We start from the raw sequence: 25,371 nt of genomic DNA on the forward strand, positions 1-25,371 counted from the left end.
TCAGTTAAGATTTAGAGTTGTGTTCCGGATAAAAATAACTTTGAAACATGCAAGGGCTGTTTGTAGAACATGCATGCCCCCCATATGGGCTGTCAGTTGTAGTGGCAGCCAATGTGTGAATACGTTTTTTTTTTCACTGTGACCTTGACCTTTGACCTAGTGACCTGAAAATCAATAGGGGTCATCTGCCAGTCATGATCAATGTACCCATGAAGTTTCATGATCCTAGGCGTAAGCTTTCTTGAGTTATCATCCGGAAACCATTTATTGTGTCAAGTCACCGTGACCTTGACCTTTGACCGAGTGACCTGAAAATCAATAGAGGTAATCTGCGAGTCATGATCAATGTACCTATGAAGTTTCATGATCCTAGGTGTAAGTGTTCTTGAGTTATTAACCGGAAACCATTTTACTGGTTCGAATCACTGTGACCTTGACCTTAGACGTAGTGACCTGAAAATCTATAGGGGTCATCTGCGAGTCATGATCAATGTACCTATGAAGTTTCATGATCCTAGGCATAAGGGTTCTTGAGTTATCATCTGGAAACCATTTTTCTGTGTCAAGTCACCGTGACCTTGACCTTTGACCTAGTGACCTGAAAATCAATAGGGGTCATCTGCAAGTCATGATCAATGTACCTATCAAGTTTAATGATCCTAGGCGTAAGCGTTCTTGAATTATCATCCGAAAACCATTTTACTGGTTCTAGTCACCGTGACCTTGACCTTTATCCTAGTGACCTGAAAATCTATAGGGATCATCTGCGAGTCCTAATCAATGTACCTATATAGTTTCATGATCCTAGGCATAAGCGTTCTTGAGTTATGATCTGGAAACCATTCGGTGCAAAACAATATACCCCCTCTTCTTCGAAAGGGGGCATAATTATATAAACAGAGATAATTCAAAAACTACAGCCAATACTTTATGGTTCATGTTCACTGCACTTCTCCTAGTTGCCATCTGTTTATATTTCTCGTTTAAGGTAAATCTCTTCCATAAATTTAGAGTTATGCTCCGGACAAAAATTTACTTTGAAATTAAACAAGGGCTCTTTGTAAAACATGCATGCCCCCATATGGGCTGTCCATTGTACTGGTAGCCATTGTGTGAATACGACTTTTGTCACTGTGACCTTGACTTTTGACCTATAGTGACCTGAAAATCAATAGGGGTCATCTGCAAGTCACGATCAATGTACCTATGAAGTGTCATGATCCTAGGCAAAAGCTTTCTTGAGTTATCATCCGAAAATCATTTTAATATTTCGGGTCACCGTGACCTTGACCTTTGACCTTGTGACCTCAAAATCAATAGGGGTCATCTGCGAGTCATGATCAATCTACCTATGAAGTTTCATGATCCTAGGCATATGCGTTCTTGAGTTATCATCCGGAAACCATTTTACTATTTCGGGTCACCGTGACCTTGACCTTTGACCTAGTGACCTGAAAACCAATAGGGGTCATCTGCGAGTCATGATCAATCTACCTATAAAGTTTCATGATCCTAGGCATATGCGTTCTTGAGTTATCATCCGGAAACCATTTTACTATTTTGGGTCACCGTGACCTTGTCCTTTGACTTTGTGACCTCAAAATCAATAGGAGTCATCTGCGAGTCATGATCAATCTACCCATTAAGTTTCATGATCCTAGGCGTATGCGTTCTTGAGTTATCATCTGAAAACCATTTTACTATTTTGGGTCACCGTGACCTTGACCTTTGACCTAGTGACCTCAAAATCAATAGGGGTCATCTGCAAGTCATGATCAATGTACCTATGAAGTTTCATGATCCTAGGCCCAAGTGTTCTTGAGTTATCGTCTGACAACCACCTGGTGGACGGACCGACCGACCGACATGAGCAAAGCAATCCCCTCTTCTTCGAAGGGGGGCATAATAAAGGGAGATAATTCAAAAACTAAGGTAGATAGAGTTATGGTTCTAAGTCACTGCACTTCTCCTACTTGCCATCTGTTTATATTTTAAGTTTCAAGTAAATGCCTTCAGTAGATTTAGAGTTATGCTCCGGACAAAAATTTACTTTGAAATTAGATAAAGGGAGATAATTCAAAAACTAAGGTAGATAGAGTTATGGTTCTTGGTCACTGCATTTCTCCTAGTTGCCATCTGTTTAAATTCTAAGTTTAAAGTAAATCCATTGAATAGGTTTGAGTTATGCTCTCAACAAAAAAACTTAGAAATTAAATAAAGGGAGATAATTAAAAAACTAAGGTAGATGGAGTTATGGTTCTTAGTCGCTGCACTTTTCCTACTTCCCATCTGTTAATATTTGAAGTGAATCCCTTCTGTAGATTTAGAGTAAGGCGGGCTCCGGACAAAAAATTTCTTTGAAATTATATAAAGGGAGATCATTCAAAAACTAAGGTAGAGTTATGGTTCTTGGTCACTGTACTTCTCCTACTTGCTATCTGTTTGTATTCTAAGTTTAAAGAAAATCCATTGAATAGATTTGAAATTGAGACATTGAATCGTCTGGCCAAGTTTCATGAAGATCGGAAAATAAATGTGGCCTCTAGAGTATTAACTAAGGGTGTCACGATTACTGATTTTTCTTAACATTTAAACGAAATGAAATAAACGAAACGTTACCGTTTAAACGGTATCCCTATGTCCGTTTAAAAAGCATAAGTACCATCTCATTTCAAAACTGAAAATAGTAATTTCCGGAAGTAATATTCAGCGCATATCCCATTCGCGCAATGACGTCATATTAAAACCATAAAATATTATAAAACAGACATGATCCGTATCACCATATGTGTATTCGTCATTCTATAAAAACAAGGGCTGTTTGTAAAATATGCATGCCCCCCATATGGGCTCTCCGTTGTAGTGACAGCCATTGTGTGAATATGTTTTTTGTCACTGTGACCTTGACCTTTGACCTAGTGACCTGAAAATCAATAGGGGTCATCTGCCAGTCATGATCAATGTACCTATTAATTTCATGATCCTAGCAATAAGTGTTCTTCAGTTATCATCCGGAAACCATTTTACTATTTCGGGTCACCCTGATCTTGACCTTTGACCTAGTGACCTCAAAATCGATAGGGGTCATCTGCGAGTCATGATCAATGTACCTATGAAGTTTCATGATCCTATGCATAAGCGTTCTTGAGTTATCATCCGGAAACCATTTTACTATTTCGGGTCACCATGACCTTGACCTAGTGACCTCAAAATCAATAGGGGTCATCTGCAAGTCATGATCAATGTACCTATGAAGTTTCATGATCGTAGCCAATATCGTTTTTGAGTTATCATCTGGAAACCATTTTACTATTTCAGGTCACCATAACCTTGACCTTTGATATAGTGACCTGAAAATCAATAGGGGTTAACTGCGAGTCATGATCAATCTACCTATCAAGTTTCATGATCCTAGGCATAAGAGTTCTTGAGTTATCATCCGGAAACCATTTTACTATTACGGGTCACTGTGACCTTGACCTTTGACCTAGTGACCTGAAAATCAATAGGGGTCATCTGCGAGTCATGATCAATGTACCTATGAAGTTTCATTATCCTAGGCATAAGGGTTCTTGAGTTATCATCCGGAAACTATTTTACTATTTCGGGTCACTGTGACCTTGACCTTTGACCTAGTGACCTGAAAATCAATATGGGTCATCTGCCAGCCATTATCAATCTACCTACGAAGTTTCATGATCCTAGGCATAAGCGTTCTTGAGTTATCATCCGGAAACCATTTTACTATTTCGGGTCACTGTGACCTTGACCTTTGACCTAGTGACCTGAAAATCAATAGGGGTCATCTGCGAGTCATGATCAATCTACCTATCAAGTTTCATGATCCTAGGCCTAAGCGTTCTTGAGTTATCATCCGGAAACCATTTGACTATTTCGGGTCACTGTGACCTTGACCTTTGACCTAGTGACCTCAAAATCAATAGGAGTCATCTGCGAGTCATGATCAATGTACCTATGAAGTTTCATGATCCTAGGCCCAAGCGTTCTTGAATTATCATCCGGAAACCACCTGGTGGACGGACCGACCGACCGACAGACCGACCGACATGTGCAAAGCAATATACCCCCTCTTCTTTGAAGGGGGGCATAATAATTTAAAGAACGTGGAAAAATAATGTAAAATCGATGAAAAATACTGTTTCCGAAAACGACACGTATTTTGCACATGAAATACAATGTGCATATCGTCTGACCGCAGAAAATGAAAAACCAGTTAAGTAGCAAACACATAATCAATATATAATTTGGTTAAAATATTGCTTTTCAACATTCTACTGCAGTATTTTACTTTGCTGATCAATCAATTAAAATATTTAAAGATGGCGGCATATGCACTGTTTCATTGCCAAGTTGTAAGATTTTTGGAAAGTAGCGAAGATTTTCCATAAGTTTCCATTCATTTTTGTGCCATCCGCTAACCAATCAGAAATAAATTACTGCCGAATTCGGTAGCCTGGATTTACCGCAAGTCCCCGTATTTCGCAGTTCTTTATCGATATACTTCGTACGGCAAGTCGGCTACGTTATTTGCACCCCAATTTTTATTATATTGATATTGACTGTCGTTTAAACGTTTACTGTTTTGGTAAACGTTTTTCATCAAAACATGAAACGCGACCGTTTAAACGTGACACCATTAGTGTTAACAAGGTTTTACTATATAGCCATATAAGGAAAAATGCCCCGCCCCCTGGCGGTCATGTTTTTCAACCAACCGGCATCATTTTTGAACTTGTCCAAGATATTATTGGGATGAATCTTCTGACCGAGTTTCATGAAGATTGGACGATTAATGTGGCCTCTAGAGTGTTAACAAGATTTTACTATAGCCAATAGCCATATAAGAACAAATGCCCTGCCCTTGGCAGCCATGTTTTTCAAGCAAACTTAACCATTTTCGAACTCAACCAAGATATCATTGAGACCAATCTTCTGACCAAATTTCATGAAGATTGGACAATAAATGAGGCCTCTATAGTGTTCAAACAAGGTTTTACTATAGCCATATAAGGAAACATGCCCCGAAAAGCAAGAATGCCATGTTTGAGTAAACTTGCAAATAATTGTAGAAATGAATTTGGACTGATTGTGCATTTGGTGCAACTTGTCTGTTATAAAGCATCAAAATTGTTGGTACCCTTTGGAGACAATCACAAAACTTAAAAAGATGTCATCTATTGTACATAAATTCACTCTCTACTTGTTCAAATAAACTTATCTGGAAATTTGCTTTTCAGTTTACTAGTATCAAAGACATATATTAAATCAACATGCCAAGTGTCCACTAAAACAATTTTCAGTGCCCACTCACGGTGGAGCGGCCAAATCTCAAATTTATAAAAACCTTTTAGAAATGCAGGTCTTAAAATAAATGTTATTGCAAGCTCTGTCAAACTTGCAATTTATGCTAAAGAAAGCCCGCCAATAATATTTATAACCAGAAATGTTGCATGTGTTGAGTTTTCAGCTGATATGTTTCATATTGCAAACCTCAAGGAATGAAAATTCTAAGTGATCTATGTCAAATTTGAGAATTTCCACAAATATAATATGTGGAGATTTCACAGTTTGTATATTGAACAGTCCAATCCATAAACTATATTTACAATTTATACATAAATGTCAAATAATATCTGTTTAAATATACCAGGTTTTATATTTTATGTTTAAATTTAAATTTATAATGTTATATAAAATGCAAAATCCAAAACCTTGCTGTTCAGAAGTTTTTACCACTAAACGATATGTTACACATGTTATGTTTTAAAGCCTTGACACTTGTGATTATAGTGTCGAAGATCTGAGAAGTTTTCCTTTTAAAATTTGTGACTGAATTGATTTGAACACCTTTGAAAGATGGTCACCCAAGGATTATTAACAGGAAAAATTTTCATACCTGTCAAAGGGTTAAGGAGAAGTTGTAAAAAGGAAAATTTGACGCATCTATCACACTTATGCAGGATAGACAATACCATTATCATAAAAGCTCACCATCAGCACTGTGCTCAGGTGAGCTATATATATAATTAGAGATTATTACATTTATGATTTACCGTAAATGTTCAGTCTTGTATAAGATAGCCCAGGAATATTGCCAACACTTTTTATCTTTAGAATATCTCTTATGTAGGTATGCAAGATCTGTGCAAACATGAAAAATACATTTACATACAGTTATACATTATAATAAGTTCTATTTACTATATTTACACCTATTTAATCATGAAAACATACATTACCTCTACACCTCTTATAAAGTTCCAGTGAACACTTATTGTGTAATTAATGAGACAATAGTTGAACGTTTATCAATTTTTATCCAACACACAATTTAAAACCATACAAATTAGGAATATTGTGAACATACGCCCAGACTACAGAGAGATATTTCTGGTATTATGTTCTCAGTTGACCCAAACAGTGTTATCAGTGAGTAACTAATGGTTGGCAAACAAACTTCTGACAAGCAGAAACAGATGACAAATAAAACACAACATTTTTTTTTAATCTCATGCATATGAAAATGCACAATTAAAGGCAACAACTTTGAATAGTGCATGCATGACTTAAAAAAAACATTCCAACAAAAATGTCTATCAGTATATGCTCTTCAAGTGACCATGCAGATAACAGAAATTATAGGCAGAATTTTTTATAATATTGGCCAGACCCATCTGAAAAAGCTGATTAACCCATTTATGCCTAGCGTCTAGAAAAAAGGCCTTGGCAAACAGCGTAGACCCAGATGAGACGCCGCATGATGCGGCGTCTCATTTGGGTCTATGCTGTTTTCTTTAAAGAATTTTTGTAAGAAATATTTTTAATATAGAAATAAATATTACTAGACATCCCTAATTTTGGAAATAAATTGATCCAATTTAGAAGAATGGGAGAGTCCATTAGGCATAAATGGGTTAAGACACTAAATAGCATTATTAGACATGGACTTGGCAAGAAATTTTTGTATAAACACTATTTAATGTTTACACTTTTGGGACACTTCTGCGAAGATTTGTTCTAGAAATTGGAACGGTTCTGGAACTGTTCTAGAACATCAAGAACAGTTCTAGAATGTTCCATATTCGCATTCTAGAACTTATGTTCTGGAATTGTTCCAGAACTGTTTTCTAGAATAATTCCAGACATTTGTGGAACAAGGCTTAGTTCTGAAACTGTTCCAATAATATACAAGAACATTTTTAGAACATTTCTAGAACAAAATAAGTTCAAGAAATTTCTAAAAATGTTCTAAACTGTAGTTCTAGAACACATTTAGAACTCTTTAAGAACCAGTAAGTTCTACAAACATTCTAGTGGGGAATAAGAACACATATAGAACAGGTCTAGAACCAAAGTCTACAATTGTCCTACAATTGTTCTACATATTTAACATAAACTAGTTCAGACAATGATAATTTGACTTCTTTCAAATTATATTTCAAAACAATTTTCACATTGAAACTTTGCTTGCTGTGGTGTCTGCAAGATATTGCTGTCATATCATGAGAGATATATATATATCATACACAAACAGAGGACTAATGTTAAGGAGGAGTGTTTGTTGATAGGTCTGGGATACTTTGTATTATTTCTAATCTTAAAACATTATGTGGGTACTCACTAGAAACAACGTTACGAGGCACTCCTAATGAGTATCCAAACATAAGCTTTTATGGAGAACTGGAGAAAATTATCCCTGAAATACCAAAAAGTACTTCTCCTTTAAGTTCTTACAAAATCTTCTGCTACACACATACATACATGTATACATGTATATAACTGACTATAATTTGTCACCAAATTACACATTATTTAATTTTTTTTTTACTGTATCTGTTCGGAATTCTGCATACTTAGTGTCTTCTGAATTTGCATGTAATTTTGTGTCAATTAAAACACTAGGACTTCACAGAGTTCCTCAACATTCACCATCACAATAATCTCAGAGAACTAAACTGGAATTAGGTGACTAACTACAGGAGCTTCTGGTAACTGTAATGGGTGGATTTCATCCATCTTTTTCATAACATTATTCAGATATTTGTGTAGTTTTTCTACATTAAATCTGTCTCCAATAGTGTGTAGAACGTGGCACTGGAAGTGTTTCATCATCAAAATACAGTTTCTTCACACGCTTCAGTGGACCTGGAAAAAAGACATATGAATGTATATTTTGAAACAAATATAAACTCTTTAACTCATTAACAGGTTTATAATTACAGAAACTTAATTCACAAGCAAATGATTGTGGTTTACAAAAATCAACATGTTCAAACAAAATTAAATTCTGTACAGTATCAGGTTGTTTTGCTCCCAAGTAGTTTCCTTTCCCCTAGTTGTTTTGCCTCCCAAGTAGTTACCACGGCCATTCTACCTCATGTGTGAGCCACACTACCAAGTGTGTAACTACTTCTGGAAGGCAACATAATTCGGAAAAAATAACACTTGTTTTTTTCGTTTTATGTAAACCAAGTGTTTTCTTCTGTAATGATGTTTTAGAAATATGCTTTTCTTAAGTTAAAATTTCAGTAATTAACCTTATTCAGTCAGGCATTCCAGAATACATGGGTGTAAAGGTGACCAATGTCATTTTACTCTTGCATGTTTTTAATGTTAATTTCACAAATTTTTAGATTATTTAATGTTTTGCCAAGTCTCGTCTTCTTGTAGTCATTGATAGATTAAAGTCTCATAATAAACTATTCCCGGGCCTCAAGAAGTTATTTTAGTGAGCATCACAGGTCTATAATCCCAGCCTGAAGTTGCGTGCAATGAGACTTTCAATGTAAACATTGAGCATTGTTAAATACTGAAATCACTTGCCTAACTTGCAGTGTAATCTTCAAAAAAATAAGCATTGGTGTTAATGTGGATCAAAAAAATGATAACCAGTTATAAAACAGAAAAAAAATGCGTCCATTTGCCTTATACTCGCCCTTCAGCAAATGGACCATTTATGAATTGTAATAACAGCTGTATTAAGAATAGTGTTCGACCCACAATACACGTTGACTTACTTAACCCGTGTTTCGAAGGTACAGTTAAGTCCGGTAATCTTGCGCGTCCGGTAATCTTGCGCACTTCGCATTTGCGAATCTCGCAGACGACGAATGGTTTTCTTTAGTGATGAAAGATGGAATTTCACATTTTTAAGAATTAACGGATTTAAAAGTTACGTATCCCAGTGTGACCCAAATTCGACGATGTAACTGTTACATGAAGCAATATTTAGCAAATAATGAAAGAAATAATGAAATGTTTAATAGCACAAAATAATAATTTTAAACTCGGCTGTATTACTTTGAAATGATTCCAAGACAATAATCATCCATTTAATCAATACAAATAGAACATCGTCGAATTTAGGTGTCGTCGAATTTGGGTTGCGGTAGGATATTCCATGCAAAATTAAATTCGATCATTACATTTAAACACCGGTTGCGTCATCCCTATACATGGTAAACACTGGCCTTCTTACGAAAACTTCAAAATGAATCACAAATTCCCTGCAGTCTTTAGCGTTTTCATACTTTAAATTAAGAATTCATAAATCCAATGTGTAATTAAGCATTCCATTGCACAATATCCGATCAGTTATGGTATTTTTTGCCATGAAAATATATCGCATCAGACGACATAGTCATCATTTCCCGCCATTCTGTCAAACCAATTTGGTATGATCTCCGCATGCGCAATGGCCTAGTTTTGATATTTTCTGTACACTATGGAAGCATGATCGTGGCATCAAACCTGTTATGCTTTTTTTTTCACGCATACCGGTACTTTTTTATTACATTGTTGTAATTGTCCACTATTATTAGTGATTATATATTTTTTGATTTGTAGTGAACAAAAACTGCACTAGAAATCCACATTTCATTTCAATGGTTTTGCAAACTGATTTTTAAATTATTTTTCTGGAATGTTTTTTGTCAATAATTGGACACCATATGTCTACAATTTTGCCTAAACGAGGTCATTATACAAAGTGCGCAAGATTACCGGACACTGTGATAGTTTGAAAATGAGGTGAGTCATGTTTGTTTTGAAATCAAATCGGACAGTTCTTCACTGAATTAATAAGATATTTTTGTGTTAATAAGCACATGAACTTATAATTTTCATAATAAATTTAGATATTATGTTGCCAATTTATAAAAGAACATGTTTTTAAAACAATTGACCCTTAACTGCGCAAGATTACCAGACAGCATCGTAAGAACTCTCTGTCTGGTTGATTATTCTTTATCACATATCAAGCACTGGTACTTACCATTTTCCGATACATGAAGATGGTTTTCCTTTCGATGTGTCGTTTAACTTAACATGAAGATATGAATTTAGTAAGGAGGGATTAATTTTAAGTTGGAAAATTAAATTCCAAAGCTTATTTCAGCACCGCATCATACGGGTCTCTGAAAATCTACCCAGCCTAACCCCAAATGTAAGAGATAATTTCATTGGCCAAAATTCACAAAACAGAGCTGACTGGTTTTTATTTTATTTACGTAGATTGTCAGCGGAGCAGCATTCACGAAAAACAGTCGGGTGCATATAAGCGCGCTTTTTTTAAATGGCAGACGTTATTTTCTTGTTCAATCGCGTATGAGCTTTATCGAACCACAAAATGTAGTCGCACCCAAAATAGATGTTGCTCACTACCAGGAGGGAGATCTCATCAAAGCCACTTACCAAAAACAAACATACGATGCGGTGATCAGTGAAATCCATCGTAAGTAAATTCGTTTGATAGCCAAACTTTTTGGTACCAATCTAAAAGGTTCTTGAATGGGGCGAACACTTTTTTATGACTGAAAGCGTTAAGCCCGCCTCGTCACTAATGTTAATAAATTCCTGTCGGAGAATACCGCAAAATGATATTTCAGTTCGCTCAACGCGGACCTATTTGACGAGGCGGTGTCTCGGTTAACAATGTCCCCTAAAAATGTCCATATTTCAATCGCCGTAGAGCAAGTATATTTCACTTATTGTTTATAACACTGTGTATTGATAAAAAACACAAAGTATTGAAATAAATCAATATTAAAGTTAAGGGGTCTTTTTGATCATTGTTAAACAATTTGTTGTAAATAGTACAGGTTCGGGCAATCATATTTTCGGATAACGAAAAATAATCTTGTAAATAAATATATTGTCATAATAATAATATTAAAATTTGTATATACTGTTGATTACAGATGACGAGGTTTCTCTTAAAGCAAGCAAAGCGACCGCCTTAGCATGCTTTCGAGGCAACTTAAGATAGGAAAAAAACTCAAGGTAGGTATTATTTTCAAGGCATGTTCACAGTTCAGTGACAGACAGGCAGTCCAAAATTACAGGCTTTAATATTTATGAATGTGAGTTGGACACTTAAATGAGACTCAAGAAATTCAATTTGCCTCCATTGAATAAGTGTTATTATAAGTATTTTTTTTATCAGTTGGTCAACACTGCCTATAGATATATGATTTTTTCCCTGTTATAAATGAAACATGAACACATTGTTCACAGTTATCCAATTTCATACTCACTCACTAGCCAGGGGTGAGTGAATTTATTTGAAAAAAAAATCTGATGAACAAACATTCGATAACATTAGCTAATTGTTTGTATGAGTAACTACTCAGTCTAGCCAGAATTTCCAAATGTGAAATTTGATGGACTAAAACAAAGTATTCATGATCGCATGACACAATGCTCAAGTTTGGTTTTCAACACATTTCATGAATGATTTTAGAGTTCAGTGATCAAACACCAACAGAGCCTCGTGATAAGTTGCCTGTAAAGAGGAGCATGAACCCATCAGATGCCTCCGAAGATATTGACCTGACTAACAATGCTGCAAAGCAAAATCTCAGTAGTATGTTGGTTGTCTAATACTTTTTATTTTAATCCCTTAGAAATATATAAAATCCAGTACTTAATGCGTTCAAATCATAAAAACCTGCAACAGTGTCTTGAATATATTGCGTCCGTATTTCAGTTGGTGCTGAATGTCAAATTGTGTTATCCATCACCAGTTTACTTACAAGGTTTGCTGTATTGAAGCATTCTCAATTTGAAAATACTAATGTGATCAAATGTGTAATTATTTGTTTGAATACTATGATAATAAGTACACTCAATATTGACTAAATAAAAAGACGTTATGTCTATATTTGTAATACTGTCCAGCTGGATCATTTAAACTTCTTGTTTAGTTTAAGATGTGACTACATTTGTTATCTAAATGATTTCAGAGCAAAGTGCTCAAACACCTACAGAGCCTCGTGACAAGTTGCTTGTACACAGAAGAGCCTGATCCCATCAGATGCCTCCGAAGAGATTGAAAAGAACTGTTTACGGACATTTTCAGAACTGTTTTAGAACATTTGTTCCAGACTTATTTGAAGCAACCCTTCGAAACTGTTCTAAACATTTCTAGAATTGTACTGGAACACACCGGCTAGAACTGTTCTGTAATCATACTGAAAATGTTCTAGAATTATTCTGGAACAGTTGTTGAACGTTAAATAAGAAAAAATTTCTAGAACAATTCTATAACAGTTCTGGAAATTTATTCAAGAAAAATTCTGGAATAGTTCTAGAACGATAGTTCACGAATTGTTCTAGAACAGTTGTTGAACGTTAAATGAGAAAAATTTCTAGAACAATTATATAACAGTTCTGGAAATTTATTCAAGAAAAATTCTGGAATAGTTCTAGAACGCTAGTTCAAGAATTGTTCTAGAACAAACCTTCAGAACTGTTTCAGAACAAATTGTTCTAGAAATTATTCTCATTTAACGTTCAATAACTGTTCTAAATCGTTCTAGAGCATTTTAAGGATGATTCCAGAACACTTCTAGTCATTAGTTCCAGTACAATTCTAGAAATGTTATAGAACAGTTCTAAAAATCTTCGCAGGGGAATGTGCGGTTCATCTGATTCACAGCTTATATGAAGTGGAGATTTATTCGAATATATATCTTTTACATTCCCAGAGAATACACTCATAAAGCAGGAACTTAAGATAGGTCTCTAGAGTGGAGAAACTTTGATGTATGTATTTGTTAACTGCAATAGGGCAGAATAAGACTCAAGGGTGCTGTTTTCACCAATACATGTAGATGCTAAGACTTAAGTCTTAAAATAAAGGATATTCTTCTAGGTGTGTTGTTCAAATGGTACAAAACAAAACAATATGACTCTGATTATACAATTTTTCATTTAGAACAATTTATTATTTAAGACAATTGTAGACTGAATATATTCTAACGCTGAACCTATTTTATATTCTATATTCTCAAATCTAAGAATGGATTTGTGAATATGGACTCAGCAATAACAAGTTGATGATGCAATTCAGATGGAGGTTGTAGTGGGTAACTGTCATTTGGAGATAATTAAGCAAGAGGATCATGGACTTTATGGTGGAGAGGGGATGAGTTGAGGGGGCATGGGCCTTATAATGGGTAGGCTGTCAAGGTCGATGAAGGGGAATATGGGGTTATTAGCAGCTAACCATTAGTTAATGGAAGACAATTGGAAGTAAAGAGGCTAATATAAACAAGAAATATCTTTAAAAAAGATATTACGGCGTTGATAGTTCAATGAATGAGATCAAGGATAGCGAATGTCTTTTTCTGTGCAGTTCTTAGCTGCATCACACGCAGTACGGGATGTTACACAGAGTTTTCGCGGCTTATTTTACATTATTACATATTGCTGGTCATAAACCTATAAATACAAAACAGAAAACCAAACGAAGAATGGAAGTGAAATTAAAACATATGAGTCAACCGGCCACACACGAAGTATCCGTATTTATAGGCGCGTTCTTCGAACAAATCTGTTATAGTGGTTTGTCGGGCATTGCTATTTGATTTGATTATTAACAGTATCGAGAATCATCGCGCTCATGCTTAATACATTAGTCAATATGGTGGAATAATTATTATTAAATTAATCAAAAATAATATGCATCATTGTATTGTTGAAAACACATTAAGAATCTATTATTGACATACTATAATTATATTGCTGAATATCTTCATTTAACATATTTCTGGTCTAAAGAAAATTCCAGGTCACCTAGTTCACGGATAGCGTCTTTATTATATAACGATTATTTTACTGGCCGCGAACTCCGGTGATGACCTGTATATAAACTCTGATATTCACACACTGGCCGCGAATTGACCAGATACCTCGCGGGTTGAAATGTAATGCATTAGAGTGAGGCCTCGCTTCCACTGCTCTGTATACTTTTACATCATCATTTAACATGTTGACAGGAATATGGAAGTAAGTACTAAATATCATATTATGAGAACATAGCCTTTAAGTATAAACGCTTTTGCGCTGACAATCCGCTTAAAATTAAAGGTGCACGCACAAACTGTATTGATGTCGAGAATTGAGTGTAAAACTGTTCTATCTATTAAGCCTTTTCATTAGAGATAAAATTGTTTCATGCAGTAAAACAGTGTTAAGAGACGCTGATGTTTCCAATGTTCTGGTGGTATACTCAAATCAGCCAATGGAATAAATGAAGTGTATTGATTCGTACCTAGCCGCGGGAAATTTTATTTGAATTTTATTGGACACTTACAAAGGTCAGGTAAGGTGAAAAGCTGGCTTAATGTAACAGCTACGCCGAAAAAGAGGGGATAGCCATATGTTAAGTGTGGGGGGTTGTTGATTAGTGTGAGGTATTCTGCCTTCTACATGTATATCAGATCCTGAAAGTGACAAATACCCTTCTTAGATGGCCATAGAAACTATTTCATCAACTGAATCCTACAAATGTTTAACGCATTCAGCAGACTCAGAGATTCTAAGTTGCAATGTTGTCACAGTACAGTGCACTTCCCTGTGAGAAAGCTAAGGACCACTTACATGTTGAAAACATGATGACAGGATGGACATTTTATATTTAAACAAGAGCTGTCTCCATTGGATTATATATATGCCCCAGATACACGCTTTGTCAAAAGTTATGAGCATTTTTCGAAACCTAAACGCATTTTTCAAAACCTAAACGCAAACCCTTGGTTTAATGTCAAGGTCAAAGGGGTCAAAATTTGTGTGCGTATGGAAAGGCCTTATCCATATACACATGCATACCAAATATGAATATTACATCTCAAGCTGCATAGAAGTTATGAGCATTTTTTTAAACTTAAATGCAAAGTGTTACGGACAGAGGGACAGATGGACGGACGGACAGTGACTGTGTGATCACTATATACCCTCATTCGAGGGCATAAACAAATGATATACGAGTGTAAAAAGCAGCAGTAAACATACGGTTATGATAGAGAGCAGGGATTTCAATCCATTTAGAACAACAGTCAATAGGTGTCATTTTAATGACCCTGCTTCTGAACATTTCAGGGTTCAAATGAGATTTTTAATGGTGAAATACTGGTTCATGAATATTTTGTTTCTTGTTTTGTCAATTTCTCTATATATGTTGTTCTGAATAAATTTCATTAATAAAATATTAATGCTAGAAACATCATCATATAATTTGCTGGGTTAAAGCAGTGAAACTAATGCATAAATAGCATGAATGTGCTTCATTAGAATAATCCTTTAAAGGCATCTGATGTATTCTTGCAAATTAGAGCTGCAACGATTCCATCCGATTCATCGAAAATCGATTCGATTTCAATACCAAACCTACCAAATTCGATTCAATTCTTTAACATATATACATATAAATACATAGATACGTAAAGCGCGCTGTATTCTGCCTATTGCTACAGAAAGGTGTAGGCTTTATCTTTACCTGTAATTACGACGCGCGCGATTGGTTGCTTATTACTTTAGTCATCCAATCAATAAGCCCGTTATGGTCTACTTTCGGAAAAAGCGTCAAAATGGCTGAACAAGTTGTTGCCGACAAATTGAAATTATCAGATGCGCCTAAGAAGCTAAAATCAAAAGTGTGGCAGTATTTTGGGTTTCGGGATGGTAACCCTACCGATAAAGCAAAGTGTAAACTGTGCTTCACGGATGTGGCGTACGCTAAGTCCGGCTCAACCACTAATCTAATGCAATATGTCAACGCAAACATAACGTTGATTTAGCAAGACCAAGACTAAGAGGTCGCACAAGTGCAACTACTCAAGTCGCCAGCCAGAAAAGTAGTTATCTTTCTGTTGGAGTTTTGTTAAGTTTATTAGAGAATGTGATTTGTCCTACAGGTAACCGGTGATGCTGTCATCCTCGGCGAAATGTTGTTCATGATTTCATGAACACTTCAAGCCAATCAAGAACTGTTCATGAACGGTTCTGAAAAAGTTCCTGAGCTTGGTTCATGAACTTTTGGACATGAACTGTTCTTAAGACATGTTCATGAACTGTTTATGAATTATTGTTGAACATTTCAAAGTTCATGAACAGTTCTTCATCTAACCATAAATACTTAGTGATGAACATTTCATGCACAAGTATTTCTAATGACTTTTCTGAGACAGACTTTAAGGATCCATCATGAATAATTCATGAATTCCTTTGTGCTAGATGTTTCATACATATTTTTGAAAGTAATATTGAAATGTTTAGCATACAAATCTTGTAGATTTGTGAAACCTGTGAAGTTAGTATGAATATGCATAGTACTTTCACCACTGTAAGTTAGAGTTCTTGACCTGTTCTAGAGAATTTTAAGAACATTTGTACAAGAACTGTTCAAGAACTGCCTTCAGGAACACTTCAATAACTTTTTAAGGACCTTTCCTGTTCTTGAATTATTCTTAAACTATTCTTGAACACTTTAAGAACTTTTTTGAACAACATGTTTCCTTCTGATGTTCTTAAACAGGTCTCACAATGTTTTTGAATGTATGATGGACTTTTTATGAATCCAATATGTTCTTAAAAGGATCTGTCATTGTTCTTGGAAGACTTAAAAGACAAGTTTAAGAACGTTTTAAGGACATCTTATTTCAAGAACAGTTTAAGATGATATCAAGAACTCAATGCACATTGCATTGCTGTTTTTACAAAGAAAGAATATTGTGTGCACAGGAAGTTGAAACGGAAGGCACATGGTTTATGTTATATTTGAAAATGTAAGTCTTTAATAAATTACCGGCTGAACTGATCAGCCATTGGTTCCATTTCAAGTTCTTTGGCACTGTAAGTGTAACCATTTCAGGGAAACCATTGATTAGTAAATGATTCTTGAACTGAAAATGAGACTATTCATAATCTTTTCAATACATGAATTATTCATGAATATATAGTGCAAAGTTGTATTATGAAATTTAAAGAGTATTATCAAACCACCTGTATCTCAGTTATTAGTGTTATATTTAAATTATTGTTATATGTTGCTATCAATATGTTAAGTGCTAATACAAGACTTGTTTCTTCTTACCCTGACCTGTTTGTTGAGCTTTAGTAACACTTATGATAACCTTTGCATAAATTGACAAATTCTTGTTCATGAATAGTTCATGAACACTTCATGCCACCTCAGTTCATGAACTCTTGAAGAACTATGGTTCATGAACTATTCACTTACAGTTCGTGAACAGAAAATGAGCCATTGAAAAATAGAAGGAAAATGTTCATGAACTGTTCGTGAACAGCAAAACCCTGAAGAATTTTTCAAGAATTGTGTTGTTCATGAACTGTTCAAGAACACTTCATGCCATTGATGTTCATGAATAGTTCATGAACATTTCATGCCATATTGGTTCAAGAATAGTTCATGAACACTTCATGCCACACAGGTTCAAGAATAGTTCAAGAACACTTCATGCCATAAGGGTTCAAGAATAGTTCATGAACACTTCATGCCATTAGGTTTCAAGAATATTTCATGAACACTTCATGCCATTAGTGTTCATGAACAGTTCATGAACTAAAATTTCAAGAACTTTTCACAGACGTGGCTCATTTTCTGTTCACGAACTATTCGTGAACAATTCATGAACTCAGTTCACGAACAGTTCATGAACTGTTCACGAATTATTCGTGAACTGCAGAACAACATTTCGCAGGGGATGGCACAATGGTAGACATGCTTATAGCGGTTTTGGGTAAAAGTATAATAGTGATAATACTACCATTTAACTGATTCCAGATACGTTCTTATGATTATTTTTTTTTATTATTGTGTAATCAACACAATCTTTTAGTCAGAAGTTTTTATATTAAAATTGAGTCCTAATTTGCTATTATTTTTTATGTGTTTTATTGAAATATCATTTGAACAGAAATGTTAATTTTGGGGCATAAGAGTGAATATATGATAAAACTAGGTTTGAAGATGAATCGAATCGAAAAAATCGGTATCAGAGTGTCTGAAATCGAAATCGAATCGAGCTGTTGGTGAATCTTTGCAGCTCTACTGCAAATATGGCATTTATTTTACTGGTTTGTCTGATTTCCCTGCTCAGTCCCAAAGGCATTAACTAATGTCTTCACCAATTACCATCACATTAGTTCAAAGGCTTGTTTCAAACCATGAATATTATGAATATCACATGCATAATGAGGTGAGACAAAAAATACCAGATGATGTGGCACTATGGCAACAATTCCCTGAATTACGGTAAGATGCGAAAAACGTCTTTGTGTTGCATTTAAGGAACAGTTTTCAATACAAAAATGTTCACAATACCTCAGAAGATGTTATAATCTTAACATACAATGTCTCTGAACACACAAGTTAATGAAACTTTAGCAGTGCTTTTTTCAGCTTTTTGGAAAGATAGCCCACGGCTTTGAAATTTGGAATTTTATCGGCATTTTCAAGACATTGGGAATATAAATTGGGATTAAAAACTACATGAATGAGTTCAGCATCTTTGATCACAAACACCACAAACACCATCATGATCAACAGTTTTCCACATAATAAGCTCACACAAATACTTCAGTCACATCAGGCACCATTTTATTAGGAGGCGCTTCATCTTCTTCTGGAGAACTACTGCTTCCAACATGTTAAATATCAGTCAGCACTTTAATTGCTTTCGGAAATCCATGATGACGATGCAAAAGAGTCACTTGTTAGTAAATTACTTTTATTAACATTGGAAGGAGTTTCAATGGGTAGACTTGGACTTCTTGACGATATTTGTTTATTTAATGACGCTTGCTTAAAAAAATAAACAGTTTTTGTTGTTGCCAGGTTTTTGCTTAGGAATCTTTTTATGCCCCCGAAGGAGGGCATATAGTGATCGGACTGTCTGTCCGTCCGTTTGTCCGTCACACTTTGCGTTTAGGTTTCAAAAATGCTCATAACTTCTATGTTGCTTCAGAAATCAATTTCATATTTGGCATCCATGTGTATATGGACAAGGCCTTTCCATACGCACACAAATTTTGACCCCTGTGACCTTGACCTTGATATTAGGGTGCGGGTTTAGGTTTTGAAATCTGCGTTTAGGTTTCGAAAAAAAAGCTCACGAACTTCTATCAAGCATTTAAAGGGGGCATAAGTCATCCTATGGTGACAGCTCTTGTTCAGGTAATATTTCGAAATGCGAGACATCTTTGTTTTCAGTTCAGCCGAATCACAAAATGCTGGAATTTCACCACAAATATAATATTAGCACGGTGCACAACACAGAGAATATCCTGCACACGAATAATGCCGACATTATCCAAATCAAGGTATAGTCTAAAACCCGTACGAGACCGGATTGGACTACGCTTTGTTAAAAAGCAAAACAGCCGATGTCATTTAATTAAATGTCATTTTTAGCGTTTAGCGTTTAATTCCCAATTGGGAATTTTTTAGCAAATTTTGGGAAAAAGTATACTTTTTGTGATTAGGAAAATTTGCCCAAATTTCGGCTATAAAATCGAGCCAAAAAAGCCCTGTTTAGCCACTTTAATTTTAATTATTATTGTAAAAGTTTGTGGTATGAAACAGTAATTTTATGTAAATTTATCATCATGATCAAGAAAGACACAACTGGTATAGGGATTGTTGACAAAATGCAGTGCAATAACATGTATTATAGAGTAATAAAACACACATGGCATGCTTTCAAGGTTGAAAAGCTTTGAATGGAAATTGGTTCATAAAATAGTCTAGCTTTAAATTTATATGCAAGTCCATTACACTGTGACATTCATGTACATGTATGTTTTCATAATTGTAATTACTATTAAGTGAAATGCTTCGACATTTTGTATTTGTACAGTAGAAGTTAACAATTAAAATAACCATTATCAACCCTTTCTCACTAAGAAGCAAAGTGAAAATATGCAAACAGCATAAAACCATAACAGCCTGCGAGTAACTCACAGTTTGTTCAGTTTTTATGCTGTTTGCTGCTCATCAGTATCTAAGGTTTGGAGATGATGCCTTAAAAAGTTTAATCTAGTAGAAAAGGTCTTAATAAAATACAACTTTCTTAGAGACTACAAATGCGCGTAAAGATGTATCTACATTTAAGTGGTAAAGTGTTTAAATACTAAATACCAGTACATGTACATCTATAAAATGAATCTACATACCTGAATTAGACCACATTTCTATGGAATTATTATTAGTTGGATATTTCACAAAAGTCAATTAAGTTTTCCACACATTTTTGTTATTATACTATACTACTTCACTTCAGAACACACCATAATAAAACAGTCATGATTTAATATTACTGTTGAAGTATTCAAAATGTAAATATCAACAATAGGTACTGATTACTTCATCATAATGATAATCATTCAGTTGCAACAATGGTGTTATCAGTTGTCAAATTTAAACATTGAATAATTACATGCCAAAAAAGATTTTATCAAAAGCAGGTAAGGACATTGTTTAAATGATTAATGACTTAATTAGTTGTCAAAAAATGGATATGCAATCTGCATGATACAGGTTTTGATAGGAAATGAAATTTTACATTCAAAATTGTTTATATCATCTATATTTAATATAATATTGGTAAAACACATGTAAATAAAAAATATGTTATTGCACTGACAGTTTATTGACTGAAAAATCTCTTCCACAATAACTGTTACAATATTGCCAAATAACACAAACCAATAATCAAATAAATAATGCATCACACTGATTCTCTAAGACAGTCCATATTTAGGATATACTTCGTTTCCATATTTATTTTGAAAATAAAATAACACAATGACCCTCAGCGAAACACATAGTTTGGTTGTGTAATCCTTGTTTGTCTACACACAATTTGTATCACTATCAAAACCAGGTCATTCAGCATTTTTCAAGTTAGTTACAGACTGATGTCAAGACGACGGCCAATAAAGTAGCCATAGTGATAATATTAAAGCAGTTACCTGAGAATGATCAATACAACCAAGCAGGCAACCTTGCAACCATGCTAGTATTAGATATAATGTGACAGCTTGATGGGTAAAAAAAAGAAGAGAACTGCGCAAGTTATCAGATTGTGCAATTCTTACACAATTAAAACATCATGCATTGCAAGTATCTTAAGAAAAATAAGATTTCACAGGAATGCAAGTCAATAAACAACTATTGTTCAGTGTGTTATTTAATTCAAAGTTGGGGACTGTAGAAGGACCCATTCCCAATGAAAAAACAAAAACAAATGGGACCTAAACACTCTTAATGGAATGTCCCCCCACCCCACCCCCAAAGTGTTTTTTTATTAATTTAAATCTCAAAATTAAGTTAATCTCCCATCCACAGGCACTCAGGGTTAGTTGCTACCCTCCCTCCCCCCACACTGCAACCCCCCCCCCCCACACTGCAATCCCCTCCCCCCACACTGCTTACCCCCTCCCCCTGCTTCAACCCCCTCCAAAAACCCTCAAAATTGTCCATTGTTATACACAATTACTCAACCCATCACTGTAATTTACTAAGCTTAAGAATATATATTTATAAGTAAAAATAAAACAACTTTTTTTTTGTTCGGCTATTGTATATAACAAATTGACAATATTTAGGTTTTGGGAGGGGTTGCAGCTGGTACCTGGATGGGGAAACAGCTGGTGGGGGTAGCAGTGGTGGGGGAAAGCAACTTATGATGAGTGCCTGAGATCCCATCAAGCTCTGTAAGTTTAATCTTAGTAAATGTAATACTTAAAGCATTTATTAAAGGCAAAAAAACAACAACAGTTATTTCCCAACTTAAGTAAAAAGGACACGATTTTTCCTAATCCAAAGGGACCTGGCCTCATTCCCAAACTGGAAAAAGAACTGTACCAGTTGTTTGTATTCACTGTGACATTTAAAGTCATGCAGTTTCACTTCTAAAACATTCGCATTTATAATCAATGATTGAGTCATGGCAAATTGTTTTAGACAAAAATAACTTTCTTGCAAATAATCAGGGTTGATCAGAGAAAAATATCAGGGTTGCATTTGAAGCTTTTGATACTGATCAGTTAGAAATACTGCTGATATTCAACTGTTGGGTTTAAACTCTTAAAATTTACAAAATGTTTCAATGAACACCATGACTGTGTAGGATTGTTCGCTAACATTTTACAACTGTCCAGCTCAGAAGATTAGTGAAAATGGCACTAAGTTGCAACCAGGTGTTTGCTGCCCATTTGTAAGTTTGGGTTGGAAATGAAGCCATATCAAAACTTGAAACTAATAAATAGATATTTTTTCTAAAGGACTACAAATGTGTCAAAATGTGTATCTGAGTGGTTAAGCGTAGAACATGGTTGCATGACTACATTTGTTCTTTCAGCACTTCCTGCTAACAGGGCAGTTTTAAGATTTCAAATAAAATCTTAAGGGATCTAGTGAAAATGTTCTAGTGTTTGACTACTGGGCACACACAGCCACATACACATAGTAATGTATATCCTTGATGAAGCATGTACAACAAAAGATATATGTCATGTATATAATGTATTCATTGACAAAAGCCATACAGCCATGTGATGGAATCCACTATAAGTGTCAATGCATATAACTTGTACCCACGATGAAACATGCATAACAATTAATACTGGAACAGCTAGGTGAAAGGTTTACAAACTACAGTGTACTAGTAAACTTACAAACTGCTGCTGGCAACGGTCTGTATGTAAGTTGTGTAACATGTTTGGAACGTCCTATAGTATTTTTCATGAAAAAGAAAAATAATTTGTTTACACCAATGCAGTACAAAAGTAAATCATGTCATCAGGTATGTGGTAACATATAAAGTAGGGTAACTCGCCGTTGAGTCGGACAGGTTAATGGTATTAGCCTACGTTGACAAGCTTTAGTGATCAATTTAGCCTGGACTCAGCTCGTGCAGGCTTTTAGTACCGGTATCATATCTTATGAATCTATTTTTGTTTTCCAATAATTATTTGGTTCCCAGCTTATGTTCATTGAAAAAAAGCTGATTTAAAATACCTATTGTCGCAGGCTATTGAATTCGCCCATGAGTAGGGCACATTCCCCTTAACACGGACACATATTTGTATTTTTAGCATTTATTCATTTTGGTTATCCATTCCCTATATTTAATATAATGCCAAATTCACAGTTACATTCCTGTAACACTGTATTATGTGAATTGGGAATAAGACATCAAACTGGGAATGGACATCATTTTGGTGATTTTCTCAAACAAAACTATTCATTTCATGATCTACATATATTTTTGTAATATATTATCTATAATTTAAGCTAAATAAGAAATTTTTAATGACTTTTTCATTAACAGTGATTGAATTTTTATCATTTAAAGTGTATTTTTAAACCGTGTCCATGCGCGGCATGGACACAGTTTCATTTCATGAGGATTTTTTTTTAATTAATAAAAAATCCAGTTTTTAAGTTAAAATCAATTTAAATGATGCTATTATATATGCAAGTATATGTTTTAATTATAATTTGTAAAACTAGATAAATACAACAGATAAAACTGCATATTATGCCGTTTTGGTAAAACACAATTTATTCCCAAATTGATGTCTTATTCCCAATTCACATTATACAGTGTTTTGTGTTGAATTTATAAATTTATTATTTTGTAAACACTTTAAGTGCCTATCCAAACTCCAACACCGGAGCAGTAGCACTGGCCGCAGTCAGGCGGTTAAAAAGAAAAGTACAAAAATAAAAAGATAAAACAAATTACATGATATGATTCTTGTTGTTTGTGAGCTAAGAGATTCTTTATAAATTGAGTCATGATAATTTTATCGGAATGAATTTACGGTTTATCCGTATTCCACTGCCAGTAGGTAAACACATATTGTTCGCCGCAAGGGCAAATTTCGTTCTTCTTAAGGGCTAATTGAGTTGTAACACATTTTTTACTGTAAAATCTATATAACAGAGCAAACCACAGACATAACCTTCCATTATTACAGGATAAGGTAATGTTTTCAATATCAAGTCATTTGCAAATGCGGTGAAATAAATCTGACCAAAATGCAGATGGAAATTAGATGATCGATAATTCACAATTTTGAACTTACAGTCACCAAAAGTTATTAATACTGTACCGAATCCAAATTCATCATGAGATAATATATTTGATAACATTTTACTTAGAAATTTAAATTATTTTGAGTATGAAAGGTGGTTTTCATTAAAAAGTCACATATCATGCGAAACAATACTGATCTTTGCAAACTACGAAGATAAAAATGTCTGACTCAAAAGAAAAAATCGACTCTTAAGGGCGAGTAACCATACATTAAAAGTACCGAGAGTAAGTAGTACCCGAGACCAATCGAGCCTTAGTTAATAAGACATTCCACAACATATTCAACTTGTGGGAACAAGTTTGTAAGTCATTCCTGCGAATGACTCCAATAAGTATGTTGTGCAAACGAGTTAGGCAAAAAGGAGTATATGTCACCACTACGCTACCGTAACTTAAATTTTGCAAATACATAAATAAGAGTGAAAGCATTTATGTTACCTGCATTGCCATTGTCATTTACAAGATCAAATCCTATTGTTTGATGATCCATAGTTTACAACATCAACTGCCAAACACTTCACAGCCGTCAGCGCATGCCATAAAACGAAAACTTAAATGTCTCTAGTCTATGTTTACAAAATGCAGTCACTCACGCACAACATCAGTGACCCCACCCAAATACATAAAATGAAACATTCAAACAATCGATGCCGAGTTAAATAACTGACTGAAAAACAATATGATTTTTAATATTCCACAATACTTGATTACTTGATACAATAATATTATAAGACTACTGTCTGACAACGTTTCTTCTAAACGAAACCAGTTTTGTTACGCTTGAGTTGGTAAAGTAAATAAGGTAAACTATGTTTGGCGAAGTTAGCCGTTTGCTGGTATTATTTGTTTTAATAAGGTACCAAGGTACCAGTCTAATCGGAATAACACCGAACAACTACAATTACAGTACGATGCTTTTGATTGGTTCAAAATGCGCTTCAGT

At 34.7% G+C, this 25,371-nt stretch overlaps 1 protein-coding gene and 1 long non-coding RNA gene across 2 annotated transcripts in view; one reads left to right on the top strand and one right to left on the bottom strand.

Annotated features, from left to right (window-relative positions):
- Window positions 1-25,197, bottom strand: part of LOC127876342 (anoctamin-4-like) — a 94,110-nt gene extending 68,913 nt beyond the window's left edge. The window contains exon 1 of the mRNA XM_052421447.1: window positions 24,867-25,197. Within this exon, the coding sequence (XP_052277407.1) occupies window positions 24,867-24,918 (52 nt within the window). The 5' untranslated portion in view covers window positions 24,919-25,197. The remainder of the gene's footprint in view (window positions 1-24,866) is intronic.
- On the top strand, window positions 10,567-12,532 carry LOC127876345 (uncharacterized). Its single transcript, XR_008047814.1, has 4 exons — window positions 10,567-10,753; window positions 11,220-11,301; window positions 11,762-11,884; window positions 12,264-12,532. It is a non-coding gene; the product is annotated as an uncharacterized LOC127876345 (long non-coding RNA).
- Window positions 25,198-25,371: the final 174 nt, after the last annotated feature.

This window comes from Dreissena polymorpha, chromosome 4 (genome assembly GCF_020536995.1).
Source record: "Dreissena polymorpha isolate Duluth1 chromosome 4, UMN_Dpol_1.0, whole genome shotgun sequence".
In the NCBI taxonomy this organism is placed as follows: domain Eukaryota; kingdom Metazoa; phylum Mollusca; class Bivalvia; order Myida; family Dreissenidae; genus Dreissena; species Dreissena polymorpha.